Below are 20,030 nucleotides of genomic sequence, written 5' to 3'. Positions count from 1 at the left end.
TGCTAGGAGGTGCTGAATTTGTTTTTAGTGATGATGTCTTGATTTAAAAAAAAACATTGTTCAGTCAATCAAAAAATCCCTTTCATCAAAATATCAAATTGATAGAATATGATCAGTGTATTTTGCATATTTTATTCATAGTTTGAGCATCCTCGTTATATACGAGACATTGTGTCAATTTGATAAAACTGATTCAAATTGTATCTTATATATATATGTCCCTAAGCTCATCCCAACACTTTAAGTATATGACCTCAGTTATGATGTCTAATTATGTCCCAAACAAGTGTTGATATCATACCTTTCCTGATGATAATGTTGGGATGTATATTGTTGGCATGTTGAAGCCGGCTCGGTTTAAACCAGGTCTCTTACATAGCTCCTGGACAATCTGCATGAGTACACGCTGTATGTAGAAAACAGTCAGAAAATAGTATTTCACCAATAATATTACAGATGAATCCATCAGAATGCTTTTCTCATTAAGACTCTCCAAGAAACCTTTCCATTATGATTTCATATTGAATACTGCTGAAGAGTAATCAACCTGAACATCCAACCCCCATTTTTCTTCATTCTTACTTCATTACATGAACTGGTCAAGCCAATACAATCTTGGTAGATTTTCAGAGGACTTTCATATGAACTATAAAGCAGAAATAAAAACTTTCAGATAGGTCCCATAATAGGGTGAAATGTACAAATGAAATTTTCATTTTTTTTTAATATGGTCCATGAATTTAATTGAAAGAAACATCAGATTCACAATTCACAATCAAATGGATTTGATTTTATTTGTGTATCTTTTGAGCAGAAGTGTTTCGGTAGTTTATATGTAATGTCACCTAATCTATAAAGAGATATTTAGGTAAAACTTTGAGATTGACAACATCATGTTACCTGTCTGTCACTCTCATGTCCAGCCTCATCAGCCTTAGTAAGATAGAACTTGACCCGGTCAGCATGTTTCTCATTCAGCTTCTCAACCAGGTTCATTGTCCTTTTACACAAAGCTTGACCAATGGGGTCAAAGAACACAAAGATCAGATCAGCAAGGTCACCTACAGAGTGAGAGAAAGGTGGATTAAGAGAAAGTGATTATTCTGATTCCAGTGAGTAGTAAAGAAAGAAATATTCATCATTCATTCTCACATTAAGAAAATCTGATAAATAAGCTTCAGACTGTTGTCAATGAAGAGTATTAATTAGGCCTTCTAATCCCAGCGCATATATCAGTTGGGTGGAAAAAGGTGTCAATTTGGGGTCATAAAAACCAAAGTTTTGTCACAGATGTTCATATACTCGTAGATAATTAGGTGCTAATGCAAATATGTATACTTGGTGTTCAAATCCAATTGTTCCAGGTGTTATGATGGTGTTAAATGCCAATGAGTCAATACCAATTGTCATAATCATATGTGTCAGATCATCCCAGATCATTCATATCTGGGTTAACGTGTACGCAGAGCTGGTAAATGAATCATTGATCTATGACTTGCAACAGATGATACCACACCATGATTGTCGACTGACATTCAACAAATCAAAGAAATATAATGTAATGCTGATTATCGTTGCTACAGCCATGTTTGAATGGTCAACAAATTATTATTGTAGAAGGAATGGTATCCTGTGTGTCAGTTGATTGATGTTAAGAGTCTTTCTGGTTTTGATCTAAAGAGCAAACCAACAATTCTTTTTAGTTCGATACATGATTGAAAAACTATGGGACAGAGACTAGATGTGAACAGACAGAACAGATTAGGAAGCCTAGAGGGGAAGAGAGAATCAAGAGATGGATAGATAGAAGAGGTAGAACTGAAAGAGAAAGAATCAAGGGATGGATGGATAGACAGATACAGACAGACAGACAGAGGGGGGAGAAGAGAAGGATACAGAATAGGGAAGAGGTCGATCTGAAAGAATGAGAGGTAGAGTGTAAGATATTGAGGTAAAGGGGGGGGGGGGAAGAGAGATATAGAAGGGGAGGGCAAGAGTAAGAGGGCAAGAAAATGAGAAAAAATAGAGGCAGGAATGACCCTTAGGATGAAGAAAAAATAGAAAAACGAAAGAAATAGATGCAACATGGGATAGGAAAGGTTAGAGACAACTCTGGAAGGAATCCAACAAACAGATCCCAAGCCTTTCTGACGCTCCGCCATCTACTGTAAGTACCATCATCCAAATAGCTCTATCGTCACACAGCACAGATGTAAATAGATGCATGCAATCTCCAACCAATCCATACACATACGCCCCCTCAAAAATGCTAATAACTGTCAAATGGCAAAAACCTCACCCACATAACACATCTAATGTTTCATCTTGGTGCCAAGGATGAAATATGCATGTAATCACATTGCAGTCATATTAGACTTTGAAGCAACCCAGAGAATATTCTACAACATTCACATCTGATTACCAAGAGGAAATATATTCATTAGAAACATTTGGCAAAAAGTTGAAAGTTTTGTTATGAGATAAGAATGTTAATCTGTAAATTATATCCGATTTATATTACTTTGTATTATGTTTGGACATGTTGAATGGAAATGAAATAAAGAATTGAATTGAATTGACATTTATCCTAGCAGACTAGACTTTTGATCTTCCTTGAAAGAAATATGAAACAAATGAAAATAATTTACTTCACTAAAAATGCTGAAAAGGATCTTTCAGCTTTTTAACCAGAAGTAATCTTTTGATTTTCCTGTAACTAGACTTGTGATTATTTACAACCTTTGTCTTCTATCAATAATGCTTAAAACAAAGCGTTAATTTATGATTTAATCAGCCCCAAAGCAATATTTTGGTACTGTCTACATAGTATTTGATTATGAAAATCACACCTTCCAATTATATTGCAAAATGCACTAGATAACCACAATTTTAACATCTCACCAATCTTTTACTCTCATCTATTCTTGCCACAAAATAACTATATTCTTATTTTACTCCTCTGTATCTATTGCTGACCCACAGGTTCTGACGCAGCCTAGCCCCAGATTTTCTTAATTACAAGATAACTGGATACATCTACTTGAGTCCCTCCTACCGGCCCCTCGCCTTACGTGGCAACATGTCTCAGACAACTGGCATCTCGTCACAGACTCCAAGGTGAAGCTTCTCTCTCACCTCGCCCTACTCCTTCGGGTAACTCAGGAGTTAGGTGGGAGAATTCAGAGCTTACTGCCTCCCGCATTCCCACTTACTTGGGCACGGAGATAAACATTCCCAAACTTATCGCCCGGCCCAGTTCCAACAGGGTACGGTTGATCATGTCCCCCCCCCCCTTCCGGGGACGCAGCCATGTGAGGGCCCGTGCCTGGCTACGACTGTTGGGTTACGTGGCCAGTTTAGTCAACATCTTATCAGATTGTCGCCTACACATGAGGCCATTCCAGAGGCATCTTCTTCGCCATTACAAGCCTGGCATTGATTTGCTGCAGTTAAGGATCCCCCTCCCGGCTGACATCCAACGCAGCCTAGCCCAATGTACCCACACGTCATTTGTGGCTCGGGGCAAGCCATAAATGTGCTGGAGATGCGAGGTGTGCACAACTCCCTCCGACACTTCCAGCACAAGCTGGTTGGCCAATTTTCATCAATCCGCACAGACAACTGGTCTGTTGCGGATTACATAAACCGGCAGGGCGGCACATGGTCGAGCTCCCTCGACATGCTTGCCTCGGACCTCTGGAGGTGGTGCCGCTCGATGGAGATCGTTCCAGTTGCCTCGTCTATTCCAGGCAGGGACAACCCGATAGTCAAGAATTGTCTAGTGATCTCATTATAAGTGTATGTTTCATTGATAAATCTTAATCTTTGATGATTCATGACTAGTGTTACTAATGGACAATTTTAGAATGTATTATTTCTGCTGCAGATAGAGAGTGAGTATTGGAGTCTATCTCACCAAACACCTGTCTTTTCACCCCTTTATCTTCTACCCTCCTCACCCTTCCTGAACATGTAGACATTGTACAGGTAAGTTATTTGTAATCAATAGAAAATTTGCAATCAATCACTGGTCCAATTCCTGCATTATGAAAAAAGCCTACTGCTGCAATATTAAAGATAATTTGGTGCTCAATCAATTACAAGAATTGCAACTGAAATTTTCAATCAATTTCAAATAAGTTTGTTGCAAATTTCCATCTCTCCTATTGTCTCTTCCATTCAGTCATCCCCTCTCTCTTGTCTTTCTCTCTCACTCTCTCTATCTTTGGTGTCTGGTCTTTGTCAGTGGGTGTTGAACCAACTAATCTCAATCGCGTCACAGTCTAAAGAAAGCAGAAATGACGTACATTGACTCAAACAAACCTACAAATGGAAATGTTTCTAATAGGAATGACTTCCTGTAAACAGGAAGACAGAGAATTGGATTGCTGATATTCTAAAACATCTGATTTCTAAATCAAGATTTTGTCACATACATTTTCTAAAATAAATTCCCCACACCATCCCCACATACTCAGATTCAGATAAAATGAAATGTGGCATTTCTATTGATAGGATTATTGAGGCCTATGCGTATTTTAAAAGAAAAAACACTTTATGAATTAAAGTAAGATGATTTGCTCGTGGATGGTACTTGTACCAATATACATGTATATATGTAGCTGGTATGTTTATAACAGTTGTCGGTGAAATAATTGGAAAGATATTTCATAACAGCAGTCTTTGTGCCCAATTCATAAAGCACTTTAATACAAGCCTTGTTATGACCACAATTAGCGAAATCAAGAGTTTTTCAAGCTATGCTACCCCTTGTTTCAAATAATAAGACAATAGATTTACCTAGCCATAAGATAGCCTGCTCCACATCAAAGGGATACTTCATATCACCATCCACTAACCCTGGTGTGTCTACAAAGGTTACCAGACTAAACTTCTTCTGCTTAGATGTTATCACTTCAGTGTTCAAGTATTCCACCACTCCTGTACATAGGATGGAAACATAGTGGGTTATGGTAAAGAAAACACACTTGAAACATGATTAGGCAGTTAGAATTGTAAAACTTTTTAATAGTAATACAAAAATTTCAGGGAACTAATGACTCAGAAATTGGACTGTACTAACAGCCATGTTTCATAATTGTGCAAAATTCATTTAGTAGATCATAAAATACACATTACAACATTATAGGGGACAGAACGTAGTGTAAACAATGATCATAAAATTAACAGGAATGTCATTAACATAATGTTTAATAAAAATAAGATAATATATATTTTTCTTTAAGTCTTCCCATGGTGAAGTTTGACTGTTCATACTGTATCAACAATGTGAACAAATGAGAGTATCTACAAAAAGCAGAACTCCATGTCAGTTTGAACTTACTAGAAATTTTAGAACAGACTTTTAGAAACCATGAATGATTCATATTCAACATTACATCACAAATATATAGTAGTTCCAAAAATGAGATCAAGTATATCAATCTACGGGGTAAGTCAAAACATCTGGTCTCAAAGTCACTGGATTGACCCGACTGAAAATAGTTAAATTATCACTAGCATACAGATTCTAAAAATCCTCATATATAATTGATGTTAAATGAAGAATAAGAGTGATATACTCATCTATCTGGATGGACTGGTCTTACTGAGCTACACCACTACATCATGCTGCATTTCCCTGAAACAGAAGTCACAATGCAACTAGATGTAGCAGCGTAGAGCAGAAGACAATCAAGGTCTCCAAGATGACAACCTCTCAAGTCCTTGTACTCATCAAAACAAGGCTGATTTTAGAGGGTTTTTTTTAAATACACTGTAAAATAACACATATATTGGCAATGTCCTGGTGGTGTGGTAAGCAACAAGAAAGTACATAATATTCTTTCCTATTTTTAGAGCCTTCTCATCAGCAAAAATATTTGACTCTCTAAAAATGTGAGCCATGCAAAGAGGTGGTTCAGGTCCGACCAAAGCTGACTTAACTTTGATGGGAAGGGCACAAAGCTATTAGCCAGTCAAAATCACAAGGCAATGGATGCATGACTGGATGCAATTTAAAAAAAAATATTGATTTGAATGAAAAGAGAAAAATTCAACAAGCATAACACTGAAAATTTCATCATAATCGGATGTAAAATAAGAAAGTTATGACAATTCAAAATTTCGCTTCATTTCACAAAAACAGTTATATGAACGAGCCAGCTACATCCAAATGAGGGAGTCGATGTCATTCACTCACTATTTCTTTTGTTTTTTATTGTTTGAAATATGAAATATTTTGATTTTCTCGTCATTGTCATGTGAAATGAGGTTTCATTCCTCATTGAACACGTGGAATTCCATTATTTTAACATTTTGTGCTTCAGGCAAAGAGGTCCTTATCGTCAAATTCGTAAAAATTGAAATATTGTATAATTCAAACAATAAAAAACAAAAGAAATAGTGAGTGAGTGACATCATCGACTCTCTCATTTGGATGTAACTGGCTCGTTCATATAACTATTTTGTTAAAAATTAGCAAAACTTTGAAATGTCATAACTTTCTTATTTTACATCCAATTTTGATGAAATCTTCAGCATTGTTCTTGTCTGATTTTTATCTATTGATTCAAATCAATATTTTTCTGAGGTGGACTTGACCTTTAACCTTGCTTTGATTTTTTTATATTGATAACACAACTGTCAAAGTTTGTTGACCCTAAATGATCTTTGACCTTGAAAATATGATCTGTAACTCATGTCAGATGGTTGGTAATACTTGATTACCTTTGTATCAAAGTTTCATTGAATAGGCCCTTATACCCAAAAAAGGTTTAGATTCATTGACCCTAAATGACCTTCGACCTTGGTCATGTGACTTGAAACTCCTGCAGTTTCTTTAAATAAGTCCATATACCATCTTAGTTATGACATTTCATAAACTTTATCCTTGGTTAAGAATTCAATGTTGATACAGCCGCCACAGTCGGAAACATGGCACCTATAGTCACAAAACTAAGATTGCTTTTCTATTGACTTCTAGCTACTTTTATCATTTTTACTTTTCAGAAATGAATCCCCCAAGCAAGAGGGAAGTTGGTATTAGTCAAACATTCTTAATTTGTAACATTCTCATGTGGCGAGCCGCACATCCTGAAACAGCATGCCATATTTGAATGATGATATCACAATACTGAGTATCTGTCAAGACAACAATTGGTCCGAGAAACATAATATAAGACAGACCGCCAATCATACCAGACAAAAGTCTGCCACTAGAAAGAACCATTTTATAATTCAACCATCCCTCCGATCTTGCAGACTTTATGTCAACAGAGACGCACTCCCGGGTGGAAAGTATAACCCACCAGTCTGTAGGTGGTTGTCAAGCAAAAAAGCTGAACGTAATTCAGTCAAAAGTTCAAAAGTGCAACTTGCATGGTTCAACTGGTATTAATTTAACCTTGATATTGTCTGTTGGATCTTTATTTCTGAGAATTATATGAAATTACAGTTCCCAGTTGTGATTCATTCGTGATATCTAGATTCAAGGAGGTGCAATGATAATTGATGATCATTTTATATTAGGCTATGTGCTTCAAATTCCTTTCCGAAATAGCTCAAGACTGGGCTGGCCAGTATGTTTTTGATGAGTCCATTCACATTACCTATATTTGGGCCTGTTAAAGTTTTCAATGATTTAAACATGCATGTATGCATGACCTTGATGAATAATCACAAAAATCTGTGAATTAGCAACAGGATTAACACCCCCCGAAAAAAATTTCTGTTTTGACACGCTAATTCACAAATTCAAAACTTTTAATCAATCTGCATTTATTTCAATAATGATAATTCAAAAGGAAAAATGCAGTAATGAAATATACTGATGTTGCTAATTTGTAGAATAAAAGATCAAATAAGAAACTTTCTCAATAGATTTTGATACAAACTAAACATCACCTTGACAGTATTCTCAACATGTAACATACAGTATATACCAGCCATCAAAACACACCATTGCCAACGAAGACCAAGATCAACATGTACTTAATTTATTCAAGTCAAGAAGTGTGTCATAAAACGATAAACATATTTTCTGAGTGATTCAACCATACCAACCAACATGTCGATTGAGATAGGGTGAATTCCTGATGCATGTAACCAGTTTCTATACACTTCACCGGGCAGCTGATAGCTATTGAGTCTCAACATTAACATATCAGCATGCAGATGAAGTGTACATATACTGGATAGTATGGATCCAACTGCTGATTCCTCTTGAAATCCTCATATCATCCTGCTTATAAGTCACTTTGTGATGGTTAAAAAAGACTCACCTTCCAATTTCGCCAGCTCCTTGAAGTGTGGGTAAAGATGGAGAGTGGCATTTCCCTGTATAAAGATAAAATGTGAGAGATGTTTGGGTTTGATGGCAAAATCAGCTTCTTAGCTTGCATATACACACAGATATGTTACCGTCCTCACAAAAGAAGCTGATTAAGGGTGTGTCAAGAATAAGTTTCATGTAATAATGATAATTCCAATAAGACAGTATTTCATAACATTTAAAAACTTCAATAGGATTGGGCAGTAAGGAATTCATTCATTTTATGAAAGATAGAGATTTCAGTGCAAATGTGTGGTTAGGATTACCTTTGTCTATTCTAAAAATTTATCAAAGAAATTTATGTAAATGTACACTTTGATAGATAAGAAATGAAAAAAAAAGTTAAAGATAACATTATGTAGGCATTAATTTGCTACCAACCCATTACTATAAACATTTTCTTTTGTAATTTGTAATTTTAATCTTGTGATTAGTATGAAGTACCACATTCATACCACATTGTTCTTTCAGTGTATTTGTATTTGAATGTTTGTATCACGATGCATTCTGGGGAAAACCTATGCAAATTCCCCATGTTTTCATTCAATGAACACATGGGGCTTTTCAAATGAGAAGTCTATACTTTCAAAGCCAGATCACAATGATCTTTAAAAAAACAAGTGGAATGCCTCTGGCCGTCTCACCTGCATCACGCGGTTCAATATAGCAGCAGTGCTCACTTTGAATACTACTCTAACTCGCACAAGATGTTCAGTGATACATGGTTACTCTTATTTACCTTTTTTATGAACTAGAAAAACCCCAACATGGCCAAAGTTCATTGACCTTACATGACCTTTGACCTTGATCATGTGACCTGAAACTCGAACAGGATGTTCAGTGATACTTGATTACTCTTATGTACAAGTTTCATGAATCAGATCCACAAACTTTCAAAGTTATGATGGTAATTCAACAGATACACCCAATTCGGCCAAAGTTCATTGACCTTTGACCTTGGTCATGTGACCTGAAACGCGCACAGGATGTTCAGTGATACTTGATTACTCTAATGTCCAAGTTTAATGAACTAGACCAATAAACTTTCAAAGTTATGATGGTAATTCAACAGATACCCCCGATTTGGCCAAAGTTCATTGACCCTAAATGACCTTTGACCTTAATCATGAGACCTGAAACTTGCACAAAATTTTCAGTGATGCTTGATTACTATTATGTCTTAGTTTCATGAATCAGATCCATAAACTTTCAAAGTTATGATGGGAATTCAACAGATATCCTCAATTCGGCCAAAGTTCATTGACCCTAAATGACCTTTGACCTTGGTCATGTGACGTGAAACTCATGCAAGATGTTCAGTGATACTTGATTAATCTTATGTCCAAGTTTCATGAACTAGGTCCATATATTTTCTAAGTTATGATGACATTTCAAAAACTTAACCTCAGGTTAAGATTTCGATGTTGATTCCTCCAACATGGTCTAAGTTCATTGACCCTAAATGACCTTTGACCTTGGTCATGTGACATGAAACTCTAATAGGATGTTCAGTAATACTTGATTAACCTTATGGCCAAGTTTTATTAACTAGGTCCATATACTTTCTAAGTTATGACGTCATTTCAAAAACTTAACCTCAGGTTAAGATTTGATGTTGACGCCGCCGCCGCCGTCGGAAAAGCGGCGCCTATAGTCTCACTTTGCTTCGCAGGTGAGACAAAAACCCAATACAATGGCATTTTAATGCACAGACAGCCACTCAATAGGTGTACATGATATCCTTCTTTGGTGCATTCCTCCCTTACTTCCTCTTAACAGAATCCTACCAGAATCCTTCTCAAAATAATCCTCCCATTTGAGCACAGATTAAACAGCATCAGTAAAGCTGATGTTATATGCACATATGGCAAAGGCAGTAAAATAAGTTAGATAACTGTTAGGCTACCTTATGCCTCATTTACTCGTTAAACAGTCCCAAGACTCGAAGTATATTTACACTACCAGCTTTCAAACCTTCATCATAATCTAACATAAAGCAAAATAAAATACATGAACTATGAAAGCAAGTTTTCTGCTTCAGCTCCGTCCATTGTGGAGCGCCTTACAGAAGCAGTAGAATGGAAAACATGTTTGCCTAAGTGTATTACATTCACCCTATGGCAAGACAAATCCAACCTTATATATCATGTGTTAGGAGAGCGAGTTACATGGAAAGGGTGTATTTTCATCCAGTCATGAGAACGTAAATTACTGACACATTTTGTTCCAAGAATTTTGCAAAATCTTCTAATGAAGCTTAACACAAAGAAAGCAGTGAAAATGAAGTATAAATACAAGAATTACATAAAAGCCAATGAAACATATCATTGTAATTCTACTCAAGTACAATTAACGAGGCCTTATTCCCCCACAAAATTTTGATCACCATTCCAATACATGCATTACTTTAAAAATATAGAACTGACAGTAAAACATCCATTACCAGTGTTTGACTGAATAGAAACATGTTTCTAGCATTTTGTATTAATTCACCTCCACTGTTACATCATGGACAAACATGTAATTTTATTTCAGCCTTGGTTCCATCCTCGATGTAATAAACTGATTTCAAGGATTTAATCTTGGAGCATAAATTCATTTTCTTCTTTAAAGGTCTCATTTTTATAAAAATTATGATTCTATCTTACTTCCTGCTCAAGATAATGAAAAAATGACCCATTCCCACTCCTCTAAATGTAATAATATTATTGAAAAAAATATCTTTCCCATTGGTGCATGAAGGTCCAATTCTACCTCCTGATTGGCTGTTTGTTCAATGATTGGCAGGTGAGGTTGATCTATTATCTAAAGAAGGGGTGTTTGTTGGATTACTGTAAGAGGGGCATGCATAATCACATTTGTCTATCCTTGTGTGTGTGATAAATACTTGTCTGGAGGTAACAATAATGCCATAGCCATACAAGCAAAATCTACTTCACACCAACCAAAGCAACGACATACCATCATTCAGTTTTGAGTTGGTCATGATGGTCTGACTGCATTTTAGTATGGATGACGAGGAGTTTGGTAGCTACCTCTCATCACAAAACTACTGAATTGTGAAAATAGAATGTTGTATCTTCATTATTCTACATTGTACAATGCCATCCCTTTAATACTTGTAATGCAAATGCACACAGAAAATCAAAAGGACCATTAATGGATTTTTATACTGAGAACATAGAAAACCTGCACTTCTCCACCCCCCCCCCCCGAGCATTCCAACAAGTTTCAAGATTCAATTGCTAGGCATACTACATAGGCTTGTGCATCTTCCCAAGTACATGATGCTAGGCCATGAATGCATAAACTTTACAATACATTTCTATCTGCACATCCAGGCCCCGTCTTAAAAGGCACTTTTCTGACTACCCTGTCCTGGCCAAGCATGGTGAAACTTGTTCTTACTTGGACGCTCCTACTAAGGAAACTACTAAGGTAATGGGAGGAATTATGGGAATGACTTTTGTAAAATCCTGAAACAAAGGTGAGCCCAGAGAGACATTTTATTGGCTACCGGAAAGATCTTGACATGGTGCAAGAACTAGTCTGATTGTAGATCAAATGAGAGAGAAAATCGGGTTTACTAAATATGTTGCTGGTTATTATGGCTTTTTGTTAAAGGTAATGTCGATTGTTAATTTTCAATTTAAAGATACGATACTGTAAATCAATTCTAATTTTAATATTGTGCTTTATAGGCTATTTGGTCAAATTAGGCTGTGCTATACATCCTCATAAATACAAATGATTATCTAGCCGAATAGAGATTCCCAATTATTGCTGATTTTTTTTTTTGCGAAGTTTCTGCATTTGTGCATGTGATTTGTTTTAATTATTATCATTGGAATAATGGCTCCAGAAGAGATTGCCATCATTCCATATGCCATATTTTTTAATTTGGTTTTATTTTCTTATCGATGAATATCATCCCCATTTTTCTACCCCCTTCCCATCCCATTTTTATCAGGACATGGCGCAGAGTATTAAAAAGTTTACCTGTTTATCAGGCATCTAAAGGCATCTAGACCCTTTATCAGCAATGTGCAAATGCCCCTGAAAATTTATGATGGGCATATTCAAGCTTTACTTGAAAAAGTACAAATGTTGTATCTAATTAAGATCGAAGATGTCCGAAATCAAATCTAAGATGACTACTATCATGATTTATTCCATTTACAACAGGTGTCGGCAATGAACCTATTCTATTATATCTTATTGTTTAATTTATCCCTTACATCAATGATATCAAAGGGGAATACAATACACATAGAAACATGGCACTAATTACCCCTACGCTCTGAGAATAAGTCTGCTAACCTCCCCTATCCTTGGATGGGGCGTTTAAATGGATTCGTCCAGTTGCTTGACATTACATGCCAGTCATGATATAATGAATAGCTATATAGTGCAATGTCCAGTGACAGTCCAGGCCAGCTATCTTTCTGACCAGCCAGCCAGACAACCTTGATGATCAGTTTGCATTGGAAGGGAGGGGGGGGTCATTTTGGCCAGCAAACATTAAAGACATGAATGTTAATCAGGTTTCTCTGTTATCCATACTGCTATTCAGCCAAATGATACATATAAAGGCAAGGACATTCATCTCAGTAACCCTGATATAGAATCTAATACAAGATAAGATAATCCCTCTTCAGCATTTCACATGTCAAGTCTTTTTTTTGGGGGGGGGGTAGGGGGGTGGGAAATAGTACAGTGGAGTCAGCTGGGAAGAGAGCAGGGTTTAGGTGGATAGCCCCCCCCCCCATAATGAAATTAAAAATATGATATACGATAAAATAAGGGGAAGGGGAGAAGGTGCCCTCCCCATCAGTGTGGAATTTTAGAAATCTGGTGCAAACTTTGATAGACATAAAGGCATTATGAAGAGAAAAATTCAAAATTAAATGTTACTAAATAAAAAGAAGCAAAAGAAAAAACACAAATATGCCTGTATAATGTATTCTAATAACAAAAAATAGCAAATTATATTAAATTAATCATTAATTAGGGTTCTAGAAACTCAACTCATGAGTTTAAAAGTATTCTTAGAACATTTTGGCACATGTGCATCCATATTTTTCAAGAATGCATCTGGCAAAACAAAATGCTGACTTAAATAAGGAAAAGATGTTAAAAAGGGTTCTAGATGGTTTATAGAATGCACAAACTTATCTAGAACCCTCTTAATAACATCTTGTCATCATTAAATGAAGCCATTTTTTGTTACTATGACAGATTGGCTGATGTTCTTTTTTCATTTTTTTTATGAAGAGCGTGATTAGTATTAGGTGTGCAGTAGGCACCTATAGTGGTATAAGTGAACACACTCAGACGCCTCAAAAATTCATCCCTGAATAAATATGTCACATAAAAAATCATGAAAAATTTAAAAAACTTGAAAAATCTGGGATTTAAAGACTCACAACATCCCAGAAGAGGACTACCAATTTAAAAGTCAGGTGACATAGTTTGTGCATAATTTGTTCAGAAATGGCTAAATAACTCCAGAAATAAACATGTGAGAAGTATTAAAGATACCAATCACATAGGGCCTACATCACTAGATCATATTTGCTAAATAATTGTAATAGATGTGGATGCATCCCCTTCAAATTGGAATAATGCAAGCAATATGGAAGGGACTTTTTAAAAAAGTAAATCAAAATATTAAAAGCAAATATTCTTTTGGATTCTAAAACTGGTGTACAAATACATGTAAAGATATCCTTCAATGTGATTTTAATAAATGAATCAAATTTGAATGTTGATTTGCTGTTTTCAGAAATGGCATTTTCTCATCTATAATGATACCAATAATCAACTTTAGTCATAATGCATCAAGGAAAGTCAATATGAAATGGATTTGATAGCACAAATTCATGGTTTTTATTTTTAAAAGAATAAAAAAAAACTGATGAAATTGGATGAAAAAGATACCAACTATACAACTCTCAATAATCTCTTTCTACAGGGATTTGGGGCAGTTTTGTAAAGATTTTGACTAAATGAATGCCCTTGAGTAAAACTTAATGAAAGAGGCAAAAATGGTATCAAGAATGAGGGCAAAAATGTGGTAAAGGTTACTGCACTAATTTGTCATCACCTTTTGAAAACCTGACCTTCACTGCCGGTTAATTATTCATTCAGCAGAGGGAGTGGCTTACTGACCATTAGCTGGACAAGCCAAGCCAATGGTCAGTTGCTCACTCATTCCTATCACTCAGAGAAGCCTGGACGATTGCTAATGGACTCACACAAGTCATTCTGAGCTAGACTGACCCCACGCTGGAAAGTGACCAATAGGATGATCGCTAGAATGGTCAGAGCGCTGGTTGGTAGCTAACAACAGACAATGTCCATTTCACTATTTCCATATGACCCAGCCGCAGTTTCCGTGGTCTGCCCAACTGTTAAAATTCCACGCAAAATGCTACGATCGGGAAGATTCTGAAAAATAATCTAATCTACCAAGTGTATTGTTTTCACAATACAAATTGAAGTTTTAAAAAAGATTCATACTTTCTTGGTTTAATGCTAAACAGCAGTGAAGGTGAATATTAAAAGAAATTAAGGCCAAAAAAAGTGATATTGGGTTTCAACCAAATTTCCTCAAAGACCCTAGTATTGCTATGACAATGTTGCAGATGACTAAATAATTTGACCAAAGGGAATTATAATTCCACAATTATAGACAATCCAAATCTATAAATAGAGAGTGGAGAGTAAAAGAAAATTCTTAACTGGTGGATTTCAGGCCCTCTGGACATATTGTTAATGAAAGAAAATGTTGCTGCATGCTCAAAAAGCGAAAAAGAGAGAAGGGGGGTGACAATTCTTACAGTGAGTGACTCCCGTTTACGTCCACTAGTGATGAAGGAGAAACCTTGGGTCTCGATGGCAACTCCCGTCCTTTGAACATGTTCTTCAACATACCTACAGAAAAAAAAAAAGAAAAAACATAAAAAGTTTGAGTCAGGGAAGCAATACAAAAAGAAAAACAGGAGTGACGCAGACATAGAAACAAATTGCGAGAATAAAAGTGAGAGGGGCAGAGAGATAAGGCAAACAAATGCATAATATAACTGAATTATCAAGATATTTAATGCACTGTTTTGTATATCCTTTATTCAACATGCAAAGTCTATTATACAATACTAAATTTGATATCACATTGTCATGAATACATCATTATCATCCCTGATGAAAACTACTGATAAACATTCAAAAATGTTTAATTATAAATATTTAAGAATTGTGTTAGTCAAAGGCATTAACCATTCTATGATCTTTTCATTAATGATTGATATTATGCAATTCATTTAAGAAATTATAAGAGAATCAAAAGGGTTCCTAAAATAAAAAAAGTGATTTGGATACATGGAAAAAAAATCAAATTAGGGAAACAGCATAAATAGTTCGAACTAATAACACATTCATACCGTTACTACAGAATATCCCTGTCATCCTAAATCAATGACGGCAAACAATACAAGATAGTATTTCAGCATAGTCTTGAACTTGAAAACCTGATGGCCACGGATGATTATCTCATTTCCGCAACATTATAAAAAGACCAGGCAAAGTATTCCTGTAACGATCGTGAAGCTACATCCGAAAATGAAATGGGCGTTGTCTCCTCAATTACCCCTCCAAAAACTCCAAGCAGAAGACAAAGGCACTTGTAAATAAAAAGAGATGTAACAATTATCACAGCACCTGGGATAATTTACTTCAGGTCAAGTTGATCCAAGCACTTGCACTAATGAAGCACCAAGGTTGTGGTAACAGATCAAGCCCGTAGAAGGAACAAAAATGTTGAAAAGGAAAGATTATGTTGCTCCACTATCGCCACCGCAATGGCCAACCGATATGGCCGAAGCATCCCATGCAATACACGCCAAAGCAGAAGCATGGAGTGACCACACTTCAAGCTCAACACAATACGAAAGACTAAAATAAGCAGAAGTTCCCGCCTATATCTCTACGTAACAAAACAAAAGTCTGTGAGGGGTCCTCCAATCACGTTCATGGCCCTGGTCACATGGTCAGTTTGCATTTTTTGATTAATAATCTTCATCACCTAAGAGGCTTTGACCTGAGAGAGCCTTGAGCCAGCCTCGCTCTCCTATAGACACAAACCTCACATGGCCTTGCTACTCAACTCCTCTTGTCCAGGGGACATACACACTGACCAACTGGACACATGCATAGCTCAATGCAGCTGTACAGCGCCCCTCGGCGGTCAACACAAGAACTGACCAATGTCTAGTGCTCCTACAGAGAATGCTGCCAGACAAGGTATTACAAAAGAATATTAAATGAGAGCGGATATGCCATGATGCTGTGTACTACCAGGCAATGCAATACTGACCATCACAGTTTGGCCAATGGCTAGCTGTGAACTAGCCATTGCCAGATGATAGTCTCTTTGATCAGACCTTAATTTGTTGAAGCAATCTCTGGAACTGTATCATTAAACTCTCTAGTCTAATCTCAAGTCAATATATACTCAATAATCATATAATCTGCTATGCAAATATCCATCTGTTATCAGGGTTATCAAACTCAAAGACAATGGTTTACCCCCTCCTTGTATTCTCCACAGAGTCTTTGAATCAGCTCATGAAAACATTGCCTGTCTAATCAGACTAAGCTGTATTGGTCCTCAGGTAGACCTCATACAGCCTTGACCATTCAATTCAGGTCAACTCAAGGCTTGTCTGTGTTACCTCAAGCATACTATCTGTTTTCTATTACTTGACCTCAGCATTGTCAATGGTCATCTGCTTTGGCCGTAAAATGAAAACCAAATAAATATATTTTAGGGAGGACTATGGGGTCTGGGGCATGCTTGTGTAATGCTCTACTTTCATCATGTTGAAAGAAGGCATTAAAAAAATTGGAAGCAAAATAATGCACTGTAGACATGCTCGGGGCATCTCAGAGCTGATCTGAGACAACCTTGGGCCATCCTTGCTTGTACAATCAGAGTGAAAGCAGGTCATTGCTATGGAGGAGGGGAATGGAAGACCAAGAGTACCCAAAGACAAGGCCTGTGGTTATTCCGTTCAACAACATTCAGTCCCCTAGATACAAGGGTGGCGAGTTTCTACAGAATCAAAAGACCTACAGAAGAAGAAAAAAAGAGAAACCCCTCATTTATTTGAAAGAGAACAATACCAACTGGAACACCTTACAATTACCTAATATAGGTCATCTAAAAAATACTGAGAAACCACAAACATCTTTATGAACCAGTATGGCCTACATTACAGGTCATCGCTATCTTGAATACTGTCCTTAATATCTTGACCCTCCTTGCATCGGCCTTAACCCACAAACAAGGGTTGACCTGATATACTTCACAAGTTCATGCTTTACTTTCTGTATGGCATGCACTTAATGTCAGCATATCGAGGAGAACACATTTATCATATCATGGACGCTTCTTGGTAGTATATGATCATATCAAGTAAATAACTTTCTGTTTTCTCTGGATCTTTTTGTTATTCCATTGAGATTCATTGATTCTGATACAGAAGCCAGAGCCATCATATGAAATTGTCCTGGCTAACTCCACCTTGATGCCATCTCTATGAAAAGCCAATATAGACAATACCCTCACACACTTTACAAAAATAGACCACAGTTTTCAAACATGTATACTAAAACATTGCAATTGAGTGTTTATTCCTCATCTGAAATTGTATATTTTTTTATTTAAGGGACTTGGTAATCTAGATAGTGAAGTTCTGTCCATATTCTAATTTTCAAACTATTAACTTTAGCCAATAAAGGAGATTACTCTTCTATCAGATGGAACTTTATGGTAGCCATGTTATTACTCTCAAATCTCTCTGAATTATGAGAAATAACAAGTGTGTTGAAATGTCATGAAACCACAATGCAGCAATCAATTGAAAATATGATTATCAATGAAAAAAAAACAGAGCTTCAACTAAAATGAAATGGTGTTTATTGTTGAGAGATTATATCATATTGGATGGCTCAGAATAGAAAAGAAATATTCCAAGAGTTTGGGAAAATATCCACAAATCGCAGATGAGTTGAATATTGGCCCTCACAATTGGAATATTTCCAAATTGAATTGAAAATGAATTGAAATTGAATTTCATGAAATAAAGCCATCCAATATAATTATTATCATCTATACACCCCCCTCCCAAAAAAGGGAGAAATTTGATTTTACAAGTCATATCACTTATCACATTATGGAATTATCAATTTTGGTCATTGACATGCGACTTACATGTAGTTCATTATGACGTCATTAGCGTAATTAAGATCTATGCTGCGCATCGCTTTCATTGCGCATGCCCACTAGAATCTTGAATATGGTCTCAATGTCAATTTTTGTACAGGAGCTTATGGGATATTCGTCAGATTTCGGTCATTTTAGGGATAGGCTCTGATACTGCACAGGCAATTGATGCAGACCAAAATGTGTTTTTAATGTATGGCAAAAACACTCTTTACAGATGATAATGGCTTTTATTCATGGTATCATTTTATAATTGAGATTAATTTTAAGTATACCTCAAAGTCAGACCAAACAATAAAGAGCATTCAAGAGCATACTTTATGTAATAGTAAACCATATAAGTGGTCAATGTAAGGAGACAAATCATAAACATAATTGTTAGATGAATCCATATGTGTATCACCAGACAAATAATAATGAATTTGGTTGTATGGCTTCGTTTTGCACTATCCTGCAATTCAATAATAATGATTTGATTTTTCCTTCTTTATTTTCTTTCAGAGAACTTTTACGCGACCCATCTTTCTCATCTACATGCCATGAAAAGCCAATTCAATAAATGAAGGAAACAATTTTATTTTGAAAAAGTAATTCTGCATGTGAAGCAAAAAGCATAAAATCCCTTGTGATCAGTATATTTAAAAACAGGTTTAGCAACAGTAAAATTGACATTTTTACATTCTACAGGAATCTTACAACTTAGCATGAACCAATCCTATTTCTGTGCAATTATTATATCATTTTGAATTCTTTAACAGAGAATTGTAAATACAACTAAATTGACAGTAATTTGACTAAAAGCAAATCAAACCAATTACTAATTAAACATAAATTCTTACAGGCATAATCTATTGCTACTCTTTCAGAACAGCAATACATTGGTCACATTGGAGGACCATAAGAGAAACAACCCCAGGGGGAAAGAAGACACTCTTACCAATTGATAAAGGAACTCTTTCCTGCTGAGTGATTACCAATTAGAAGGACATTGATCTTCTTCCGTGGTGCTAGCAGTCTTAGACCAAGCTTCTTGCTGATTGTATTTAGTCCTGCACAAAAGACAAAAAATAAAATAGGACATCAATTTTAATGTCAACTCAGAAGATGATAAACCGAAAAGCTCTTTATTTTCCACCACTCAGATGGTTAAGAAGTGCTCTTACCACGACTGCTAGTTTCATAAAATATACCGTAAGTAACGGTGTATTAACCGCACCCGTGTATTAACCGCACCCCCAACTTTGGACTAAAAAAAAAAAAAAAAAAAAAAAAAATCTTCTCACATTTACATGCATATTTGAGGTACGGAGAAACAAAATCTAAGCTTTTAAGATTTTAAAGTATCCAAAGAGATTACCGGTATGCAGAAATATGCTGTTCTTGATCAATTCATCTACAAATGTTAGAAAGAAA

At 36.0% G+C, this 20,030-nt stretch overlaps 1 protein-coding gene across 1 annotated transcript in view; it reads right to left on the bottom strand.

The window, feature by feature from the left end:
• Window positions 1-20,030, bottom strand: part of LOC121406990 — a 28,854-nt gene that overhangs the window by 7,575 nt on the left and 1,249 nt on the right. Inside the window, exons 3-8 of the mRNA XM_041597863.1 lie at window positions 19,555-19,666; window positions 15,175-15,268; window positions 8,283-8,337; window positions 4,801-4,941; window positions 901-1,061; window positions 302-406 (exon numbers count right to left, since the gene is read on the bottom strand). Of these exons, the coding sequence (XP_041453797.1) occupies window positions 302-406; window positions 901-1,061; window positions 4,801-4,941; window positions 8,283-8,337; window positions 15,175-15,268; window positions 19,555-19,666 (668 nt within the window). The remainder of the gene's footprint in view (window positions 1-301; window positions 407-900; window positions 1,062-4,800; window positions 4,942-8,282; window positions 8,338-15,174; window positions 15,269-19,554; window positions 19,667-20,030) is intronic.

This window comes from Lytechinus variegatus, chromosome 2 (genome assembly GCF_018143015.1).
Source record: "Lytechinus variegatus isolate NC3 chromosome 2, Lvar_3.0, whole genome shotgun sequence".
Taxonomy (NCBI): Eukaryota; Metazoa; Echinodermata; class Echinoidea; order Temnopleuroida; family Toxopneustidae; genus Lytechinus; species Lytechinus variegatus.
This window is presented reverse-complemented; position numbering and strand designations above follow the sequence as displayed.